We start from the raw sequence: 23,190 nt of genomic DNA on the forward strand, positions 1-23,190 counted from the left end.
AGGGGAAGGGCAAGGCGGCGCAGCACTGCCTCAGCTGCCCCTGGGATTGCGGCACTGCGGGGCGGCGAGGCAAGAAGAGGCCATGCGGGAGCAGGCGCGCGGCGGACAGCTTCGAGCCGCGCCGGCAGGGCGGAAGGCCCCCGAGGGCGCCGCGCGACGTGGAAGGACCCCTAGCGGCGGCGACGGAGCCGGTCAGCGCCTTAGACTGGGCGCGATGCCGCTCTACGAGGGCCTGGGGAGCGGCGGCGAGAAGACCGCGGTGGTGATAGATCTGGGCGAGGCCTTCACCAAGTGAGCGGCGCCTGGGCCCGGCCGCGGGGGCGGTGATTCCCCGGGGGCAGGACGGGCCCATTCGGGCTGGGGAGGGGGACGCCCTCTGGGTCGTACCATGACTCGCTGTGGGGCAGGGCTGGAGGGGTGATTCCCCCACGTCACATTAGGACGAGTCCATTCGGGGCTGGGCAGGGGACACCCTCTGGGTGGTACCATGAGGTGCCATGGGGCAGGGCTGGGCGCTCAGTGGCCTTGACAACAGGACGGACCCATGGGGGCAGGGGGCACCCTCTGGGTCCTACCATGACTGCTGTGGGGCAGGGCTGGGCTCTGCAGCCCTGACTTGGGGGGAGATTCCCCCAGGTCACAGCAGGATGGACTCATTCAGGATTAAAATGAAACACCACTAATATGTGCATATACAGAGAGAGAGAGAGTGATGTTCCATTTTAATCATGGGAAAATATGGATTTTCGGTTACTTTTTTAAATCCGAAAATTGGGGATTTTTTTTAAATTGGAGAAAACCACTTGGAGCCAGGTGCAACCTGCCGCGCTGTTGCGGGCCTTGCCGACTAGGTTGCAGGCAGGGCAGGGTCTGCGTGTGGCCAGGCTCCGCCACTGGGGTCTTCGTGGCCCCCCAAGCTGCGGCTGCGGCAAAACACGTGCCACGTCGCCGGTGGTGGATGACTGATCGATCGCTGCTGCGTCGAGTGGCGGGCTGCAGGAACGTATGTGGCCACCAAGGACGCTGTCACGTGGCTCGGGGATGACGCACGCGCCGAGTGACCCCCTGGCCACCTGCGCGTGGCGGGGAAAAGATTCGCTGTTTGTTAAACCGAGCTAGTTAACGTCATTCGAAACGCTGTTTAGCACCCGCTCGAGACGAGCTCTCGACTTGGCGATTCTCACCCAGCGGTGTCTCGAGATTCTTCCCAGGACGCCGCGTTGACAGCGTCAGCTCTGTTAGGTTTGCAAGCGTGGCCGTCTACCCAGGATCGCTTGAGCATATATTAACAACATTTCATGGAAGCAGGATGCGGGTTGCTGTGGTTCCTCTGCTTTACCTGTGGCAGGTTAGGGCAGGGGCAGGCAATTAGTTTGGGCGGAGGGCTGCTTACAGAGTTTTGGCAAGCCGTCGAGGGTTGCATGACAGGCAGTCAGGGGTAGATAAATATTAATTTTCTTAATTTTGTAGGGGCCCTGCAGGCCAGGTAGAATGGCTTGGCGGGCCAGATCCAGCCCACGGGTCACATTTTGCCCACCCCTGGGTTAGGGTGTTAGGTCAGCGCCGTGTCAGGGCTGACAACAATCTTACGGAGAGGTTAGATGATGGATTGTGTAGGATGGTTTGGATGGTCCGGCCTGAGGCCGGGGGTTAGACTCGATGACCTCTGGAGATCCCTTCCAGCCTGATGTCTTTGTGATTTTAAGATAAACCCAGAGATTTCAAATAGAAATCCACAGTGATGGTCTTTCTGAGTTTTTTGCAGCAGAAAAGCTGTTCTGTTATTTTTCTGTATTCAAAAAGGAGTGAGAAGTAACACCTAGCATTTTCTGAGGGATGTCTCAAGTCTATCCAGGACTGCCTCAAGTCTAAAAAGGTTGATAGCTACTGTGTTAGCTAGTTCTTAAGGGGCTGAGGGGGGGAAAAAACCCCAAAACCCCTTTTCCCTGGTCTAGCTAAAACCCAGGTGTAAATCTTACCTGAATGTGTTCTCCGTATCAAAATGCCGAGACAAAATATTGATTGCCTTCCTTACTGATGCTTTATGTTTGCTTTACTCCTTCAAAAATTACGGCAGTTAAAAATTTGTGTGCGTTTAAGTGGATACCCAGTGCTGGACTTCTTTAAAAAAGAAAATATCTACTTTCAAAAGCATCAGTGGAGGGTCAGAAAAGTACTGCTACTTATTATTTTGTACTAGAAAAGAATTGTGGGAATAAAAACAAAATGTTGTTCCTGCAAATGGTTAAGCACATTAAAAAATGTTATTCATACACTGATTTTGGTGACCTGTTTAGAGAAGTAATTTGTGTTCCTCTGAGATTGAGGCATCAAGCCCTATATCAAACTGGTTGCTGTATTTATGGTCCTCTCCTGTGGTCACCGCCATATCGGCAAACACCTATAAACACACCTGTTGATACCGATGGACGTTATATTGATTTTCATATCAGTTTGAACTAATTTTTGAATGATTGCATAGGACTTAAAAATCTAAGGCCTTAAAACTAGTGGTCAAACCCCTAAAGATGCAAGTATATGTGATGAGATTATAGTAAAAACTTAACAAAACTTTGACACGCGTGGGGAAAAAAAAAAATCAGATTCTGAATTACAGCTAGTTTTTCCTTTAGTAGTTTTTCTTCCCAAAACTGATTTAAGAAAATCCTGATTGCATTCCTGGTTCAGGACAAAATATTAATGGATCTCTTTAATAACTTTGCACTTTCAAAGTCCAGTGGATTTCTGGTTGTTTTTAAAGCTCTCCGTGTAAGGGCGTTTGATCTCTGAGCTATTTCAAAAGGAGTAAAGCATATGTAAAACACCAGTCTTTTAAAACTTTCTGGTTGGATGATCAGAGGTGGGAGCTAATCCCTTGGTACTGAATGAAGATGATAAAAGTCAAGTGGAGATGAGCATGACAAGCTGTGAATGTGAAGGAAATTTTCTTTGTTGCAGTAGAGAAGACATAATCAGTGAAGTGATATAAAATCCTGCTAATTTGAACTGACTGCATAAATAAATCATATATAAAACACCCCTTAGACTTAAAAATGATTTTAATTATATTAATGATCAAATTCCCGTACTCTTTGAGATGCCAGGTTAATAATGTATAGGCAGTTCTTAAACTTGAATTACGTATGAATTCTACAACTTTAAAAGTGTTTGCTTTTTTTTTTTTTTCAGATGTGGGTTTGCAGGAGAGACGGGACCAAGATGTATTATTCCTAGTGAAATAAAGAGATCTGACACAGCCAAGGTGACACTCTTTAAAAATGTGCTATTGGAAAAGCTTTACTAATTCAATTATTTGTGGTTTTTATTACTTTTAAGCTTTGACAAGAATATATAGCCTGTTCATAAATGTTTTGCCTTTTCCATTATTAATCATGATTCATTATCTCTTTGGTGTTTTGTAATTGAGAAGTTTTAATCAATTGCTTTGAAAATTGACCTCACTGAGGACAATTATGGTTCTGTCATATGAACAAACAGCTGGTTAATGTGGCTTGTGCAGATGAAAGGTTTGCTGGACTTGTCCACAAGCTAGAAATGTCAAGCTATATGGTAACTAGTAGGGAAAAGTTTTCAAGGTGTTGGTGTTCCCATCGTGGTTCTTGCAGTTCCTCTCACTGTCCTTGACCCTCAGGACATATCCTTTTTCTCGTTCAGCATTACTGACAGGGCAGGGCTCCAGTCCTGGATGGTGTTCACACAGTGGGGGCTTCCTGTCAACACAGGGAATCACCTGGGCAGAGCAGGGAAGCACCTGGTGCTGATGGAGTCATAGCAACATAAAAAGAGGAGGAATGGTCATTTAAGTCATCAAATTAATCAGTTATGCTGCAATCCTGCAAAGTGAAGATGTGCGCTTAACTTTGCACATAGTATGTATCATCCTCTTGAACAAAATATGACTCCCAGGGCATAAGGTTAAATTCTTATGTAAACCTTTTCAGGACTGGAGCCTTATGGTATTTGTCATGCGAGTGTCCATTCTAGGTCTCCGGGGTGTCACCAGTGTTGTCAGGGCAAGCTCTGTCTGTTGTTTAGGGGTTAGGCATTACCAGTCATGTCAGGATCCCTCAGTTAGCATGCACACAAACCATACCATCAGGATAGTCTGTGATGCCATGCCTTTAATTAGCTCATTATTCCAAGAAAGAGACCACAGGCTTCATTTTTTAGTAACAAGAACTCAGTCAGGTTTATTTTCCATAAACGAACCTAGACACTAGCATCCATGACTAACTGGTACATGGTGCTAACTAGGTCATTTGCAGGCATGAACGTAACCATTAAGCTCAGTACAAAGTGTTAAGGGTTCCCAGGCGCCTTTTTATACGTTGTTCAATATAACTCTGTGTTCCCAGCATACACATCCTAGTTTTCACCAATTCTTAAAACATATTTAGGTGATATCTTCCACTTCCTATTTCTCATCAGTTAATGCAGGGGGCTGGGTGGTGTGGGCACCAAGGTGCACGGTTGACAGCCCAGAGGTCACAAGTTTGAAGCCGCAGCAGAAATGTGAATTCTGCTAAGTACCTTGTGACAAGGACACAAAAAGGAAGAACCAGTTAGTGCAACCGTCTTATCAGACATTGACACCTGTGGCCAAGTCACACTAATCTTTCATAGGTTTCATAGGCATTAGGGCTGGAAGGGACCTCAGAAGATCATCGAATCCAGTCCCCTGCCCCAGGGGCAGGAAGTCAGCTCGGGTCAAAGGATCCCAGCAAGATAAACGTCCAAATGTCTCTTAAACGTCCAAATGCCTAGATTTCATTGGCGATGTGTAGGGGATGCATGTGCACCCCCTGAGAGTGGCAGTGCACCCCCTGAGAGAAGCGCCACCGATGGTGCCTGTGGGAGGTTACCGCTCGCCACCACCATGCCGCCACCACCACTGACACTGCCTGTGGGCGATCACCATTCCCCCCCCAGCCTCTGGGGGCACATATCGTTCATGATAGATTTTCAGGGTTGGAAGAGACCTCAGCAGATCATTGAGTCCAACCTCCTGCCCCGGGCAGAAAAGAGCACTGGGGTCAGACGACCCCAGCCAGGTGTTTGTCCAGTCTCCTCTTAAAGACCTCCAAGGTAGGGGAGAGCACCACCTCCCTTGGAAGCCCGTTTCAGATTTTGGCAGCCCTTACCGTAAAGGATTTCTTCCTGGTGTCTAACTTAAATCTGCTCTCTGTCAGTTTGTGGCCATTGTTTCTAGTTACTCCAAGGGGTGCCTTGGTAAACAGAGTATCTCCTATTTCTTGCCGACACCCCACCCCTGACATATATGTAGATGACCACCAAATCCTTTCTCAGCCTTCTTTTATGGAGGCTGAAGAGATCTAGGTCCCTCAACCACTCTTCATAGGACCTATCCTGCAGGCCCCTAATCATACTCGTGGCCCTCCTTTAGACCCTCTCACGGTTATCCACATCCCTCTTGAAGTGCGGTGCCCAAAACTGAACGCAGGCTCCTGCTGCAGCCTCACCAGTGCTGCATAGAGGGGAAATATCACCTCCCTGGATCTGTTCGTGATGCACTTGTTAATGCATGATAGAGTGTGGTTAGCTCTATTGACCATTTCATCACGTTGTTGACTCATGTTCATTTTTGTTTTGGTGTTCTCCACTGATTTCATCAGTTCACTTGTCTTTTGGCCTTGGAGGCTCCTCTAAAACTAATGAGCTACTTTTCCAGCACTTCTGCACATGTCATATATCCTGTGCCTAAGTTTCTATTCATTGGGACCTATGTCAGTTCATGCTGTTAGTAGGGCTTCAGTGTGATTTGTATGTGCACTGACCGGTGGTTATATTAGTCCATACTCAGGCAAGACCTACATCCATGTTACTAGAATTGGTGTGGGTTGGTCCATTAGGTAATCTCTACAGATCGCTTTGAGACACTAAGTGGGGAACTTCCTCTGCCTGTGCTAGCTTTTTCCTTTGAGGGAGGACATAAGTCTTCACAACTGTCATTTTGGCTCCTTTCCTTTGCATTAAAATGGACATAGATCAGTTTTAAAAGTACTTTTCTTTAAAATTTCAAGTAAGATCATTTCTAGGATAACGTTATGATGAGAGATCTATTTGGAAACTTTTCCTATTGTTTGATCAGTATACCTTTTTGTCTTGAATTTAAACTGGTTATAGATATTTATTATTTTTTGCAGCCTATCAAAGTTGTTCAACATCATATTAATACAGAAGAGTTGTATTCATATCTGAAGGAATTTATTCACATGCTGTATTTCAGGTAAGAGATATTGGGATATTCTTTTTCTTCTGATCAGTAGCTTTTGTTGAGCTTCTCTTTAAACATGCTGCAAAAGCAATCTGTTTTCAAGGGTACTCAGGGAAAGCTGAGAAGGAGTTTCCTAAATGACGAATAGGTAGCAAGTGGTTTTTGGTTGGAGGCCAGCTGGTTAAATTCTTTCAGAAGCAGTTATTTATTGTTGCCAGTATTTGAACTGAATTTCACTGTCAGGGCATCTACCTCCTTTGAAGCAGATGCCGTCTTACTTTTAAAACAATCTAAATACACTGACTTAATTGTGACTGTCGCATAGGACTTGATGCTGCAAATTATTACTACATGAATATTCAAAGTCTGAGATTTGCTGTCTGCCGAGTGGAATCTTGAACAGAGTCCTGAAGGATTTTGCCACCTGAGTACAACATATCTGTGTTCACAGAAATAATCTTTCTCTCTCCTTGCCCTTAGTGCAAACTAGCTCTCTGAGCTCAGTTGTGATGCTTTGGTTTCCTGTGTTCCATTTCCATACTCAGGAATACTTGACTTCTCTTGAGGCCATATATTTTTTGTTACTGTGCCTCATCACCAGGGATTTTGGTTTTCTCTATTTAAAAATTGCAAATTCTTCAATTAACCCCTCTCCCAATGTATTTGATTAAAAAAACCCAACAAATCCATGTGTTTCTACAATTAAAATGAAACACCACTACATATCTATATATACGTGTGTGTGTGTGTCTATATAGATATATATCTATATATATAGAGAGAGAGAGAGAGAGAGAGATTGATATAGATGTGTGTGTATGTGTATAGATCTAGATAGCTATCTAGATATAGATCTCTCTCTATATATGTGTGTGTGTAGGTATCAGTTGAACACAATGTTTTACTGATACATTTACCATCTTAAAGCAATTTGGAAGCCTGTCAGTGCCTCAATCACTGTAATAAAAGAATTCTAAATACCTATATATTTTGGTATTTGATTTTTTTTTTTCTTTTTATCATGGAAAATCAGAGCTCCCCCTGCCCCCTCCGCTCAAGCTGTAGCTGTCCCCCCTGCTGCTTTGTGGTGCTGAGGAGCCCTGATATGCCGGTGCCCTGCCATTGCCCCTCACTCCCAATCCATAGTCCCCAGGCCCTGCCAGTGCTTCTCTTTCCCAACCCACAGCCCCCTAACCCCACGGCCCTGCTACTGCCCCTCACTCTTGATCCACACCCTCTGTTCCTGCCGGTGCCCCTCATTCCTGACCTGCATTCCCCCATTTCCCCAGGTGCCCCTCACTCCCAGCCCACAGCCCCCTGGCCCTGCTGGTGTCCCTCACCCACAACTCACAGTCCCTCACCCCTCCCAGCCCTGCTGGTGCCCCTTACTTGTGACCTGCAGAGGGGGCCCCCAGCTGCCAGGGCTATGGGATCAGGGCCAGGGCCTGCAGACCCCTCCACTCCCAGTAGTGCCCAAGCCCAGCTGCTGCACATGGGAGGTGGCAGCTGCTGTGGCCAGAGTGGAGTGCAGAGTCCAGCCTCCCCTCTTTCCCCCACCGTGCAGGTGACGGGTGGGGGCAGGCTGCCCATTGCAGGCTTGGGGTTCCCCACCCTGCTGCCCTCTCTGTGGGGGTCTTCACAGCTCAGTGGGTGGGACCCAGCACAGGAGGGCAGAGAGGCTTGATGCTGCTGCCACCACTGCTGGGAGCCCCACACTGCCATGGTGAGGCACCCCCTGCCTGCCTGGCAGCAGCGGGGACAGCAGCACAGAGCTGCACTGCCTGCTGCTGCTGGGTGGGCAGGGCGTGCCTTGCTATGGTGGCGCAGCTGGTGTAGGACTCCCAGGAATGGTGACAGCAGCATCAAGCCTCCCCGCCTTGCTCCACCCTCTTGCACAGAGTCCTGCCACCACCTAGGACCCATTTTCTCCTTTAAAATCCACATTTTTCTGCCACGAATGGAAAACATGGATATCTGCTCATGACCTCAACCATCATTGGCTTCATTTCTGTCCTGTAACAGTATTGTTACGTTTCTGTCTGCAAAGCCTCTGACATGTTTTCCCTTTTCTTTCCCCTGTGCAAAGGATGATAGTATAGTGCACAGAACTGCTGGTCAGGAGATTTGAATTCCACTCCTTATTTATCCACAAGTGCATCACAGGGCAAGTCACTAAGTGCTGTTCTACAGTTTTTGTGCCTCTATACCAGTGGTTTTTAACCTTTTTTCACTTGCGGACCCCTTTGGAAATTTTGAATGGAGGTGCCAGACCCCCTTGAATTGTAAGTGTGGGTAGTCGCATACTTTTGATCATAGACGTCTTTTGCGGACCCTTTAGATGTAGTCCGTGGACCCCCAGGTTGAAAACCACTGCTCTATGCTATATTCGTTCAGAAACCGATGGTTTAGGCAGGTATGTGTAGAGCTATAAAATCTGCTTGTGGACTTTCTAGCCCCTGTCTGCAGCTGAGGTTCCCCGTCTATAGATATGGGATAAAGTCTGCTTCACTTAGGAAGTTGTGAAGCTTATTATATGACCTTGAGATCTGTGGTGTCTAATTGCAGATTATTATTTTTCATGATTTTGACTGTTAAAGTAATTACAAAATAAATTGCAGCAACGCTTCACAGAAAGTCATGGGAGGTGCACAATCATCTACTAATCACACTTGATAACTTGTATTATCTATACAAATATATTTTGCTATTTTTCAGACATCTGCTAGTGAATCCCAGGGACCGCCGTGTTGTGATCGTGGAATCTGTGCTGTGCCCCTCACACTTCAGAGACACGCTCACCAGAGTTCTGTTCAGGCACTTTGAGGTTTGTGCTTTACATAACTATCAGAGTTCATTGCCTTTATTGGTTATTTGTCAGATATCTTGAAGGATGTTGGTAATGCTTCTAGCATTCACTACGGTGCCAGACACATGAGAGGAAGTGGTCAAAGAAACGAGGATAATAGCAAAGGGCTAGGAAAGAGATGAGAGAGAAGAGATAGATAAGGTGGGGAAATGCCCTTGAAGGCAGGATTTTGATCCGTTCTGAATCCTTATGGCAGCTACCAAAAAAGCAGATAATAGCAACAATCCATCAATTGTTTTTTTATTTTTGGCAACAAATAGCTCTCATCATCCCATTTTTGACAGATTCAATAATACCTATTGAGCACTGTCAGCAGCTTTGAGTCTATATTTAAAACTTCTTAGTGCTCTCTCAGCAAAATTCACAACTCCTTTGCCATAAGTCGATATCCTTGCCAAACTCTTGACCTGACCCCTGGCTGTACTTATTTAGATAAGAACTTACCTGAAATTTGTTCTGACCTCCACATAATAAATCTTTTTGATAGATCAGACTCTCTGTTTATCAACCTTATTCTTATTCTAGTTCTAATAGGAAACACAGTGCAAAGGTATGCCATAATTTTTCCATTCAGATAGATTAAGGTGCGGTTTTTTTTTTTAATCAAAGGCCATGCAGCCTAGTATTTTGTCTTCCCAACCTAATTTCATAACTAATCTTAAACTATCATATACTGTCTCGGAATAATGCCTTCTCAGTATACATAAAGTAATTTTGATGTTACACACTTCATAAGCAGTTTGAATGGATTTTATATCATCTTTGAGAAAAGCAGAGGAGAAAGAAAGAAAGAAATATCTTTTCCTTTTCATTGCTTTGCAATAGGATGATGACAATTAATGTAGCCTTTATACATTATTCAAAGGGATGGCTAAAGGGAGGGGAAGGTTTTGCTTTGATTTTCTGAGGCCTGTTTTCCTGCTAACGAACTGGCTGATAGACATGGAAAATGATCCACACATTTTTGTACGATTGTCATTTGATGGGGTATGAATAACCTTGACATGTGATACAAGGTCAGCATTTATATGTTGTGATCCAGTTATCTGTAATGTTGCCAATAGGTACGAGCTTTGTGGACGTACAGTGTGCCGTTAACAGCACTTGCCATTTAAATCATGCCAGTAGTACAAGACATTGCCAAATCCTATTGATTTCTATATCAAAGGTGTTGATTAAGCATACTGGCAGTAACCTGGCTCAGCTGTTCTCACCTCATTAAGGCTTGTAGCCTTGTTATTCATAATACTGGCAGGCACAATGTATACAGGCCACTTACCCTGTGTCAGTGCCTCGCAGTGCGCCAGAGCCTGTATAATCACTGGAGCAGCAAATATGGCTGGGAAAGGAAAAGCATTCAGCCTCAGGGCTTGCAGGATTAGCCAAGCACCATGTAGAGATTTTCTGGCTGCCAAATGAGCCTGCTGGACGCAGTTGGCATTCTCCCTACAGTCCAGAATGGGGATTGAACGTGTGTTTTATTGAATTCTTGGAGGCTTGGGGTTCTCGTCTAGATATATAGTCAAAGCTACTTCCACATGATCACTTAGATCTCCTTCCTTGCTACCTATATTGTACCATGAAGCCACTGGCAAAGAGAGCTGTTCCGTTTGCTCTGTAACCTTCTTGGACTTCCAATCAGTTTGTGTGCTGCTTGCTGCCACTGGCCACACCTCAAAACCAGTATGCAGTTTGCCTTCTTTATTCTTACCTACAGATTTTGACAGTGTTTTTTCAAGTCCTGTTTAGTTTTTTTCATGGTACCCCTTCCGGTGACAATATAAGAATTTATAATTGGGACCTCGGATAAGTTCCATACACAGAACTTATTTTTCTTACAAGGTGGTGCTGTGGTTCAGTAATAGTAGGCGCATATGTGCACATAATGTAGCAGTGAATATTCTGGCAAAGGATTTTAGCATCCAGCTGCATTTTGTTGGGCATTGTCACACTAGATCAAATCCTGAATTAATAATAGGCTGCTCATTACGTGATTGTTCAGTTTTTCCTTTCACTATGAATTTGGGGAGAAGCGGCTGTTCTAAACATTCAGATTTTTTTTCACTGTACTTTAATCGTTTTGTTCTCATTACAGGTTCCTTCTGTGTTGTTTGCTCCAAGTCACCTGATGTCTCTCTTGACACTCGGTATTAATTCTGCTATGGTTTTAGACTGTGGATACGCAGAAAGTCTGGTGCTGCCTGTATCCTTTGATAATAATCCAGAAACAAAATTGTCATTACAAAAGTTATAACCACAAGTAAAATTTCTATCATGGATTTAAAATGTGTGGGGGGGGAAAAGAAATAGCCAGGCCAATAATCCAGCTTGGAACATAGGATTCTGGCTCTGTGGTAGTTTGGTCTGTCCTCATCCTGATGTGCTAAGAATGCCGTAGACCTCTGACCGGGGAGAAGCATGAATAGGAACAGGCATAATCCATTTCTCATACCAGAAACTAAAATTCTGGACAAAATCATCTAGTGGAAATATTTATAACTGATAAATGACAATATGAAGGAAATGCCTTCAGTGCCTTCATACAGAAAAAACACCCATTACAGAATAGTCTGATTTCCTCAGCTGCTTCTAGATATATGAAGGAATCCCTATTTTGAATTGCTGGGGTGCCCTTCCCCTGGGAGGAAAGGCTATTCACAAGTAAGTTGACAATTATGCATTTCAGGGCAATTCTGTCAGTTGATTGTGACCATTATTTTTTGATCAGCAAATGTTTGTTATGAGCAGGATTAAGTATTAGTGTAACCTCCTTGGTGAGACTATTGCATTTTAAAGGTGTAAAATGTTTAGCTGCTATGGCTGCAATGGAAACTAGAAATAACAGGTTGGAAGCTGGATGGGAAACCAGAGGGAATAAATACTGCAATTATCAGTATGGTGCAAAGACATTGGATGGATACAGCATGTTTAACTGTTCTTTATTATTTTTTGAATTTACAACATTTTAGGGAGCTGGCTTATCAGTTATTGGAGCAGTGCACTGTGGACACAGGATTAGCTAAAGGACAAAAACTCCCATCAGTAATGGGTAAGATTCACTTTTAATGTAACGCAAATGCATTTTTTTATAACCCTAGTGGGGAAGGTGAGTTAATCCCCTTGCCTCTTTTGCTGAGAACATCAGACAGAATAATTTAGTGTTTCTTCACCAAGTCTAGCATGCTCCTGCCTGCATGGTTACTCTTCCCATTAATTAATTCCCCATTAATAAATTAACGAGTCTGGTTTGTTATGAATGTAACGTTCATAGCAGTTAGCTTGTTGGAAGTAAAATCCATCTCTAGAAAAGCTCCGTAGTAGTTGCCTGTTATATTTTCAATGAGAACAACATATTACCCTTTTCACGTAAACCCTTTTTTTTTTGTTAGAAACCTTTTGAAGCTGTCATCAAAATGCTGTTTCTGCATTTTTGTACTACATTCAATTTTCCAAGTATTGGTTTGATTCTGCAAGTTCTATTTCCACTTATTCAAGTGCTTTTGTTCTAAATTATTTCCTGTATTTCAGGCTCTGTTCCAGAAGACATAGTAGAGGATATAAAAGGTAAAGTTTCCCACTTTGTGCAACCATAGTTTGCATCTTCTCCACAGATCAGTTTAACAATGTGTAGTGCCTTGCTGCTGAATGTGTAGGTTTTTATTTTATATTCCTGTCCATTTTATTTCATTCCTGAGCAGAGGAACATGGAGCACTGTCTATAGTGTAGATGCTCGGGCTGTTGTATTTCATCGGTCTTTATAAATTTAGGCTTGAGGGTTTGAATCCTGTTATAGCTTAGTGTTTTATGCTGCATTTGTGCATAAACTATGAGCACTAAATTATTTTTGTGTACCCATCTGTTAGTAGTTTAGGTTAATTTAATGTTGAACTTCTTAAATACTAATAGTTTGATTGATTTTTTTTTTTTTCCCCCTGCCTCCCCCCACCCCCCAATGGCTATTTATAGACTGTACAATGGACACATTTACATGGGATTTATAGCACTAGCAAATTTAGCTTCTACAAACTGAGCAAGCATGGATACGTTAACTTTCTATTGTTTCTGGGCACAAAGACAACTGTTAAGATTTTCTGACTTCTGGATTAAAAGATCAAGTTAGTTTTTGTGCATAAATGGTTTAAGAAGGCAAGTTCTATTTGCCACATAATACACTAATTTCCCCAAAATGGAAAATACAGAGTAAAAGGAGTTTAAAACATTGGGAAACATTCAGTGATGAATAGATTACAAATTGGACCTGTTTTCAGTACAAAATGCTACCTAGCATTTCATGTGTTGTATGTTTTACAGTTCATTCAATAGAAAATAAAAATGAGTGAACTAACTCATAGGAGACCTTTTTAACAGGAGAAATAGTACCTACTCCTTGGGCCAAGCTAGGGAGGAAAATCCCATGTCAAGGGCAAAGTAACTTGGTACCTTAAAGATGCCGTTTCTAAATGTTAATATTTTATCAGCCATGAAAATGAATTTATTGAATTCTAGATTCATATGTAGCTTTGAGTAGTTGGCTGTTTTCATAGGGTTTGGTTTTTATAACCTGGTATATTATTATTACTTGGTAGAATGGTTCTTTGTGTTTCTGTTAAAGTGTTTTTATTAATGGAGGAATTGCATTACAGGATTATTTATCAGGATCTGGTGTAATTATGCACCCAGCTGCTGTGATGTATATAGACTCTGACCCTTTTGTTAATGTCCCATGGAGAAAAGCCCCTCTGGAGTTTGAGGATAGATTTGTGCCACTAATAACATCACGTGGCAACAGATCATTAAAATCTGGCAGCATCTCATTTAAAATGAAGCAGTAAGACTGGAATTGCTGATTCATATTCAGTATGCTATTTCTGCCACCCTGTGGCATAGTTCTTAACGGCCCTCAGACTTTAATAGATCAAAAAAGAAAATTCTGTTTCTCACAGCATGATTATGGTATGAGCATTATTTCATTCGGACTACTTCATCCTAGCTGGAGTGTGACCTTGAATAAAAGTACTGTCACAGTTCTTCAGAGCCAAAAAGTAGTACCTTGCACACGCGGGAATCTGGAATTTGTAACTAAATAAAATCCAAGTAGTAGAAGTTGTAACCTATGTAAGAGAAACAACTTGATGGTAATGGGAAAGTTGGGAAAGCAAAACAGAGTCCCGTTCTCTCTCTTTTTTAATAAAGTGCGCACCTGTTTCGTGAGTGACCTCCAGCGAGGACTGAAAATCCAAGCAGCAAAGTTCAACATTGACGGCAGCGCTGAGGTAGGTAGAGAATAAATGTTTATTGACCTCTTTAAAGCGGAAGAAGAGCTGTTTTTTCCACTTCTGAAATAATGTGCGTTGTTTTTAGCGTCCTTCACCACCTCCAGACGTGGACTACCCTTTAGATGGAGAGAAGATTCTGCATGTCGTTGGGTCTATCAGGTTAGAAATAATATAGCTGAGAATGCATTATTATTAATATTATCGCAGGGTTGCCCAGAAGTCCCAGTACGTTAAGAAATCATTAAAATTAAGGTTGAGGTTTTGTCAGTGAAACTGCATAATTCTGTAGCATTTGTCTTCATGTATGTGGGTTTGCAGCATGCACTTGTTCGAAGGGTGCAGCCACTGATTAATCCACAGTTTAGGGGCGTTCGATGACGAGCCATTTGCACTTTGATTTTGTGGCTTAATGTCCCTCAGTCTTTTCGATGTAATAGCACTCTTATTGTGAATAGCCCTTACTTGTTGGGCCTCCTGGAACCCCAGGCACAGAGCAGAGCCCCTTGTTCTGGGTGCCCTGCAAACCGGTAACAAAAAGCACGTCCCTGCCTCAGAGAGTCGACAGTCTAACAAGAGAGATGGGAGTTTGAGGACAGCTAAACAAGGGGAGAGCAAGTAGATGACAAGACATGTCGGTACCTTGCTTAACACTCCTCGCTTTTTGTCTTTCAAACAGAGACTCGGTTGTTGAAATGCTGTTTGAGCAGGATAATGAAGAGAAATCAGTTGCAACGCTAATCCTGGATTCTCTTATTCAGGTATTTCCACAAAATAATTAGGCTCACAAATTGCTGTAGCCTTATGTAGATCCTGGCCTATCAGACAGTTAAGCTCTCAAGTAGTTCTGCTAATTGCAAGTGTGACTTAGGTGGATAAATCAGAGTTCTCCGCCTTAGGCGTACAGTTAGTTTAAAAACTAACGCATGTAGTGGATGTTTGCTCAATGCTGAATGGCATTGATATCAGCCTCCTCTTTAAGAGGTTTGCTTGGGCTAGAGATTGTGTGTTCTGCACGCAGCTGCTTTAATGTGTAGAGATACCTCAGCTGGCTTTGAACAGCCTAGCTTGAGTACAAGCCAACTGCAGCAGCACAGACCTCTGCTGCTGCAGCTAGACTGCCACCAATGCTGGAGCTGGCTTGTGTGAAGCTAGTTTAGGTAATGCCTCACACCGGCCTGAAGCCTGCAGTGTAAATGCCCTTAGAAATTCTCTTGGCACATCATACTTCACAAGAAACAATGTTTTTGTGCAATTAAAGGGAAAACGGGATGTGAGGTAGAAATGCTCCATCTCTTGTATAATTTTTAAAGTTGCTTGTCTGCAGTTATAAATACGTTTGAATCAGTTGGTAGATGAGGAATCATTTATGAGGGCAGTTCATTTGGGTATTCCAAACTTACAAGGCTTCATCAGGTTAGGGCCTCAATATGATCAACCTTTGAGTCTCTAGATTTTGGCCTAAGGAAGAGATGTCCAGGTGGTGGCCTGTAGGCTATGTGTGGTCCATGAAGCAGTAAATTACAGCTTATGGAGCTGCTGGGTTGGTGTGGCTCTGGAACATGGGGTGAATGCCACTATTGCTTGTCCCTCACCCCACTCTGTTGCCTGTTGCTGAACTCTGGGGTTTGGATCACCACTGAAAAGGGAGGTGCATGGCAGCAGAGTTGACAGCCCAGGTTCTAGAGCTGTGCCAACGGACTGCTGCACTGCCACTGGAAGGGAGTCATCTGGCCTTTGAGAAGCCCTGTAGACTGGATCTGGTCCACAGGGCCACAGTATCTTTTGATGATGTCCTGGCCTGGAGGGTGATGCAAGGTGAATGCTCTCAGTCCCCTAGGGCAGTGGTTCTCAGTCTTTTGCATCTTATGTCCCACTACTGGCAACACGTAGGGGGTGCATGCATGTGCAAATGCATCCCTTGAGTGTGGTGGTGCACCCCCTATGAAAAGGCACCACCAACACTTGCTGGCACTTGCAGGCAGACGCCACTTGCCCGCCGCGTGCGCACGCCCCCGCCCCCCCCAAATACTGCCAGTGGTATTGGCAGGCGGTCAGAGATCGCTGCTGGCCATCGCCAACGCTGCCCTGGTCAGCACTTGCCACCCCCCGCTGCTGACAGTGCTGGTGGTGTCTGCAGGAGGGCCACGGTTACTGCCCCCATGCGCCTGCTGCCACCATGCCCCCCCAGCTGCTGGGGACTTGTGTCATTCATGTATCCCACCAACCATTTTGTCAAAAAAACCCTAGTCCCACCATGATAAAAGCAAAACCCCACTTCTTCCAAGAAGTGCATTTGTACATTTACATGCATTCTAGTATTATATTAATCATTAACGGCAATTTTCAAATGAGTCGAAGTCCTACCTACATAACCTTCGTATCCTACCCCACTGGTTGAGAAACACTGCCTTAGGGGAGTCCCTTTAGCCATAGCAAACCGTGGTATTGAAAGGCACGCTGAGATCTGTCCCATCCACTTCTTGCTGGAGGAGATGATCCTTGCAGCATGGGACTGTGTGTGTGGGGTAGAGGAGGGATCTGGGTAGATAAGGGGATTAGGAAATCCAGCCCTCTGTTAACAGAAATATAGCACTGTGGCTCGGTGCTGAACTACTAACAACCTTGTCTGCATAGCTTCATTTAACCGTTCCTTGCTTCCCTTGGGTACCAGTGCCCCATAGACACCAGGAAGCAGTTGGCTGAGAACTTGGTCGTTATTGGAGGCACCGCTATGCTGCCAGGATTCCTGCATAGATTAATGGCTGAAATTAGGTACCTGGTGGATAAGCCAAAATACAAAGAAGCACTTGCCACAAAGACCTTCCGAATTCACACTCCACCTGCCAAACCCAACTGTGTGGCGTGGCTGGGAGGTAAGGAGGAAACTAACGCTGATCAGTGGGCTGAAGGGAAAATTAAGCCTTGACAAGTGGGCTTTGAAATGAGCAAATGATCACAAGTCTTTTAAATGCTTTCAAAGTTACCCGTTGTACCTGAGTTCTCTGGAGTTGTTGTACCCTCATGTCAAAGTCCTGAAGAGCAAAGCTCCCTCTTGACTTCTGGAGGGCAGGAGATTTGCATTGCTAATAGTATCATAACATGTCAGCTCATCAAGCGGTAACATCCAATGGCTGCCATGCGAGGGCAGCGATAAAGTAACTTTTCAAAGCTCCCGCCTGCTGGAGTAACTGTATATTTCCTTCCAAGGGAGGGGAGAAAGGCAAATTAAAGGAAAATTTGCCTGTCTTGGGCTAATCAAAGACTCTAATACACCACACAACTTGTGTTTGCAACATACACAGAGTATTCAGGCCACAAGTTGGATTTTGGATGCTATCTTACGAATTGGTAATCAAATTAGCAAATTGAGAGGTGGTTGCAGCATTTGCAGTTTAGTGTGCTCAGACAAAAATGTTGTTGTTTTAATAATTTGGATGCTTCAGCTAATAAACTGATTTTATACAGTAGAGTAGAGAATAAGGATGTGGGCAGACATATCGTCTGACACTGATGTAATGGTTACAAAGGGAGCCAAACAAACTGTACTTCAATCCTGTGTCATTCAGAATTTAAAGCGACTTGGCTCACTTACATCACTATGGGAGCCTGCAGATCATAACAGTTAAAGCAGAAGAACTGAACACCAATTCCCCCACAGTTTAAGGGGTTGAAAGTTTTATGTCTATCTATAGAGACACAAAATGTGGACATAAATGTACACTTTATTTCCTCCTGTTGTGGTGTTAAATATCTATAAAAATCATTAACTAAGGCCTGGTTGGGGTATAGAGCCAGTGGAACGAAATGTGTTCATTATGATGGTACCAGCTGTCTCCATTTCCTGATGAGACATACCAGTTGACTCATGCAGTGGTTTTCAACCTAACATCGATGGCCAGTCCCAACCCGGTGCCCCTCACTCCTGACCCAGGGTGTGGGGCACGAGGGGGATGAGTGGGATACAAGGGGCCCCAAGCAGCCCCTTGCAGCCTGCAAGGGAAAATCACGGTTGCCCATGTTTTTCTTCTTCAGAGGAGAATCCATTTTTAAGATTTGTTCGTAACCCTTTCATATATTCCTGTGCCCTGCTGTGTTGAGAAACGGTGAACTAATGTATACTGACTTCTCTGTGGCCAGTGCAAACTTACCCTCATGCATATGTGACATACTTGCACTTACTTACAGTGCTGGGTGTCTGGGAAAAGTTTATTAACCTGAGAAAAGGAGGTACCTGTGGAAGCACTTGGAGATTGATTGGGATTGGGCCGCAGGCATGTCTGCTCTCCATGTGGTTATGCCTGTAATAAAGGCACCTTGCCTCCACAGGGATCTGAACTGAGAGGGTCAGGTGCCAAGGAGCCCTGTACAGTGAATGAAGAGATCTTGTGCTTCCCAAGGGCCATCTCAAGCATCTACCATTAAGCAGGGAGGCACCTGTGGCCAGCCAGTAGGAACTGCTAGGCACAGCGATGTGTCTGAATTCCTGCGTCTACCTCGGGGCTTTGAGGAAGTAAGCTCCGTTCTGTTGAGATCCAGATCGCTCGGAGGGACAGTGCCTGCCTGCACCACAATGCATTGAGTCCAGTTTAAAGCACGGTATCCATCATTCCTTCTTGAACAAATGATGATGATGCTGGTGCCCACTTCTGTCCAATAGCCTAGCAGCAAGGAGACTTCCCTAGGAAACCAGAGACCTTGGACTGTAGGCCCTCCTGACCCTGAAGGGACTGAGACTCACATCTTTGAGCTCCTAGTAGAATGCCCTTGTCACCAAGTTATGGGCCTTCCTGCCTGGCTGCTCATTTAGCCGGCAACGAAGCCCAGGTGAATTCAAAATGTGAGCAAGCAAACAATTCTACTAGTCTAGAAGGAGGCAGACACAGACTTGGCACTCACAAAGGTATCTCGGCTGATCTGTTGTAACTGCGTAGTCTGTCCACATCTACCATGCCGTAAGTGAAGCTGGACCCACAATGGTTTGCCGCATATAAAACAAGTGATGAATTAATTGCAATTTAGTTTCTGTTCTGCCAAGGGGTATAGCACACAAGAAGCAGTTGCATTGGATTCAGCTGGACCATGGGAGATTTCTTCCCCCCCCCTTTTTCAATCAGTATAATTATTTCACGTGTCTGTGCCAGTGGTTCTCAATCCGGTGTTGCAAGAGCACCTCAAGTGCTGCAACACAGGCACCGCTGCTGTGGCCAGGTAAAAGTGCATGCAGGGCTGGGGCATGCCCATGCTCCTCCTGCGTTACAGTTCTCTGATGAGCCTAAAGCTGGCAGGAGAGCTACTTTTGTGCTGCAGCCCTCCCTCCACACCCCCACGTACGTTCACTCCTCCCGGAAGCAGAAGTACGTGGGACAGTTGCAACTGCCCATGCGTCTTTGCTTCCAGGAGCCCCTGTGCAGGTTTGGAGCAGGAAGGGCTGTGGCAGCAGCTGGTACCTGGAAGCTTGCTTTAGGCTTGTTGAATAACCCTAGTGCAGGTTGAGCGTGCATACATGCTGTGCCCCTTCCTGGTCTGGCCGTGCATGAGTCACACGGAGCACCTTTACCTGGCTGCATTGGCAGCCGCAGCGTCCGGTTGAGAATCAGAGGTAAACTGAAGCAGCACAACGGTGCCTCTGAACCGAGGATGCTGCCGCATTCAAACCGGTGGTGGAGGGATGCCTGCCATTTAAGAAGCTTGAGAGCCACTCTTCTGTGCCTTTAATCACTTAAGACGGGTGCGGGCTGAAGCGAGCCTGGGTGAGCTACAAAATACGTTTTAAAAAGGGTATTTTCAGCCTTTTGTCTTTCCTTTGGGCATCTTGAAATGGCTGAGATTTACGAGGCTGGCTGGGGAGGAGTCAATATGGCAAACCAACACCAAGTGTCTTTTTTTTGTCAACAACGCAGCAGCCATCTTTGGAGCACTTCAAGACATCCTCGGAAGCCGCTCGGTGTCCAAGGAATATTATAGCCAGACGGGCCGCATCCCGGACTGGTGCTGTCTCAACAACCCTCCTTTGGAAATGATGTTTGACGTCGGCAAAACACCACCGCCGTTGATGAAGAGGGCTTTTTCCACAGAGAAATAAGTGTCTAAGCACTACGCTGGTTTTCCTTTGACTGTTTCAGGTGCATGTAACAATGTTGCTCTTCATATGTTAGGTAAATTATGTAACACTTTAAAATGAATGACACGTGTGTAGCTTGGGAGCGTGGTGCTGGGAAGGGCTACGCTGCAGATGGATCCAGCCACGTCTAGTCGAAAACCAGATGGGGTACTCTGCTTGTCTCTTTCTAGGGAGCACATATAACCGGCAAAAGTTGTTACCAAGTCGTCTGTCCTATTTATATGTACAGTAGATGAAATTAGGAGGCTTCGTTTTTACTTTTAAATCAGAAGAATAGAGGAAACTCTGTTACCAGAAATGTCTGTTGAATTTTCTCTGCCAGACTGTGTGTGTCCACATTAACAAACAGTTGGCTCAAAGATGCATTAAAATATCTTCTGAAAACAGTTTTGTGATCACAAGGTCTGTGGAAAGACATCAAGGGCTAGGCCTAAAATTCCTATTTTCAGTGATTTGCTTCTGCCAGACACTGTCACATGCATTGTCACTCGAATCTACCTGCTAAAAACTTTTTACCTGAACATTTAGAAATTATAAAGGAGAAGCTTAATAATGGAACTTCTCTCCCCACTTCAAATAAAATGGAAACTTCCTCTGGCATTTTTTAAACACGTCCTCCTATAGCAGTAAGTATGAAATACAAATGCAAAATTAATCTCTATGGTAACTGTTGTACAATAGCTACTAATATTCAGACCAAAAACAAAATGCTTCAGATTCGTTAACAGGGACTCAAGTGACCATTATTTTTGGCTTCTGCAGTCCGGTTTGTTTTATAACTGGCAGTGGGATACTCCATTTTCATTGCATGTCCCCACAAACCTTGTAACAGTCGGAGATTTGGGGCATCTCTACTGTACTTTAATTACTCCAAAGATCTGTTGTTTCATAAATTCAGTCTTAAAACTCAATCTTGTATCTGGATATGCACAGCATGCTATTGTGGCACTTAAAGTAGATGTAGTGTTACAGTGTGTAGGTGTGTGAAATACTGGGGCCAGTTCTGGTGTTCGCACCAAAAAAGAGCCTGAAAACTTGGGTGGTGTACAGAAAGTATTTGAGGGATGGAAAAAACGCCTTAAAAAGCAAGAGGCGACTTGTTTGCAAGGTGTAAGCCCTTTTTAAAGGGAGAACCCAGCAGAGGAAGGTGCAGCAAAACCCAATGGGAAGGCAAACCAAAGTAAGATACTCTATTGAGAAATAAGACAGATTTTTCCCACGGGAGTCTATTAACCAGCAGATGCTTGGTGAGAGCTAGGCAGACACGGCGGAGCTGCAGGCGCTGGGCTGTTGCCCGAAGCAGAAGTGAGCCTTCCTGCGAGTCGCTGCCTTGAAACAAAGACGGAGAAATTGGGCGAGGGCAAAGGGACTCGGAGCTCGAGTGCCAGGGAGATTTGGGCAGCCGGACTCTCCCCGACACGGGGCAGCACGGTGGTCACTGCTCTGCGGGGAAACAGGCCCTGAGGCCCAGCTGCGAAGGCTGGGCTGTGGGATGGGGATGCTGCTGCCCCGTGGGCCCTGAATGGCGGCAGAGGCTGGGCCTGATGCTCTGACGGCCTCTTCTGGCTTTCAAGGCTGCGCAAAACCCTACTGGAACGGACCCCTTGCTACAAGCATTACGGCTCGCTCGGCCTCAGCTGCTGGGGAGTCGCAGGCGCTTGAACGCCAGCCTCTGCAGGCCGTGGCGCTGACCGGCTTCCCGGTGCTCCCCTCTCCCGGCACGATCACGAGCTGCCCAGAGTTGGGGCTCCCGATGCCCCAGGCTCCGGTTCTTCCGGTTACGCAGCGCTGCCCGCGCTACCGCTCTTCTACTTCCCACCCCGGAGACGTGCGAAGCTGGGCCCCGGCTTGCCTCCCAGGAGAGCGCGCGCGGGGTGTCGCTCCAGCGTGGGCCTCCTCTGCGTGCCCTCGAGGGGAGGAGAAGGAGCCCAGCGCTCCGTATTTGTAATCCCAGGCGTGGCGGGGGCTCCCCAGGGCGTGGGGTTTGTTTTGGGTGTTATTTCCAGCGGCCGATCCCAGTCCAAACTCGAACTCGGGAGCCGTGTCTACAGGTGCCCGTGGGCTGTGTCACTTCAACCAGGCCGGGGGGGTTGGATGCTCCCCGCACCCACGCGGCCACATCCCAGACCCTGAGGCCTGTGAGTCCGGATGCCCCCAGCCCGGGCTGACATTATCCCGAAGGCCCAGCAAGGGTCAGCCGTTGTTGCGTGTACTTTGTGCCCTGAGCTGTAACCGGGCTTGCTGCGGCACACCCACAGTGCCCTGTGGCATAGGGAGTGGGCGAGTGCCACCGTGGGCAGGGCAGTGCCAAGGGACAGGGCTGGCCTTGTAGCCGCACCAGTGTCTGGCAGCTCCTCGGGCAGGTGCTTTTCATCACTGCTCGGGGCACAAAAAGCACGTGCGTCCTTCCCCGGGCAGCGCAAAAACCTATGCGCCCAACGTGGGGCTCGAACCCACGACCCTGGGATTAAGAGTCCCATGCTCTACCGACTGAGCTAGCCGGGCCCTGTGACCCAGCCTCTTCCGGAGGCTTCTTCAGAATTCTACGCCTCTCTGCGCGTGCGCGCGTAACTCCGGAAGTCAGTGTTTGTCCTCCCCTTGGAGGGGGGGCGGGGGAAAGAGAAACAAGTCAGAACCCGGCTGCGCATGCGCGGCCATGACTCTGCAGCC

At 45.7% G+C, this 23,190-nt stretch overlaps 1 protein-coding gene and 1 non-coding gene across 2 annotated transcripts; one reads left to right on the forward strand and one right to left on the reverse strand.

Moving 5' to 3' along the window:
• The first annotated feature begins 137 nt into the window (after window positions 1-137).
• On the forward strand, window positions 138-21,245 carry ACTR10 (actin related protein 10). Its single transcript, XM_014598834.3, has 13 exons — window positions 138-291; window positions 3,190-3,262; window positions 6,186-6,268; window positions 8,972-9,080; window positions 11,218-11,325; window positions 11,716-11,783; window positions 12,092-12,171; window positions 12,651-12,686; window positions 14,317-14,396; window positions 14,485-14,558; window positions 15,076-15,157; window positions 17,071-17,272; window positions 20,300-21,245. The coding sequence occupies exons 1-13, from the start codon at window positions 215-217 to the stop codon at window positions 20,479-20,481; spliced, it is 1,254 nt and encodes a 417-aa protein (XP_014454320.1). The 5' UTR covers window positions 138-214; the 3' UTR covers window positions 20,482-21,245.
• Window positions 21,246-22,952: 1,707 nt separating this feature from the next.
• Window positions 22,953-23,025, reverse strand: TRNAK-CUU (transfer RNA lysine (anticodon CUU)). Its single transcript has one exon. It is a non-coding gene; the product is annotated as a tRNA-Lys (tRNA).
• Window positions 23,026-23,190: the final 165 nt, after the last annotated feature.

The sequence above is a fragment of the Alligator mississippiensis genome, chromosome 2 (genome assembly GCF_030867095.1).
Source record: "Alligator mississippiensis isolate rAllMis1 chromosome 2, rAllMis1, whole genome shotgun sequence".
NCBI classification, from domain to species: domain Eukaryota; kingdom Metazoa; phylum Chordata; order Crocodylia; family Alligatoridae; genus Alligator; species Alligator mississippiensis.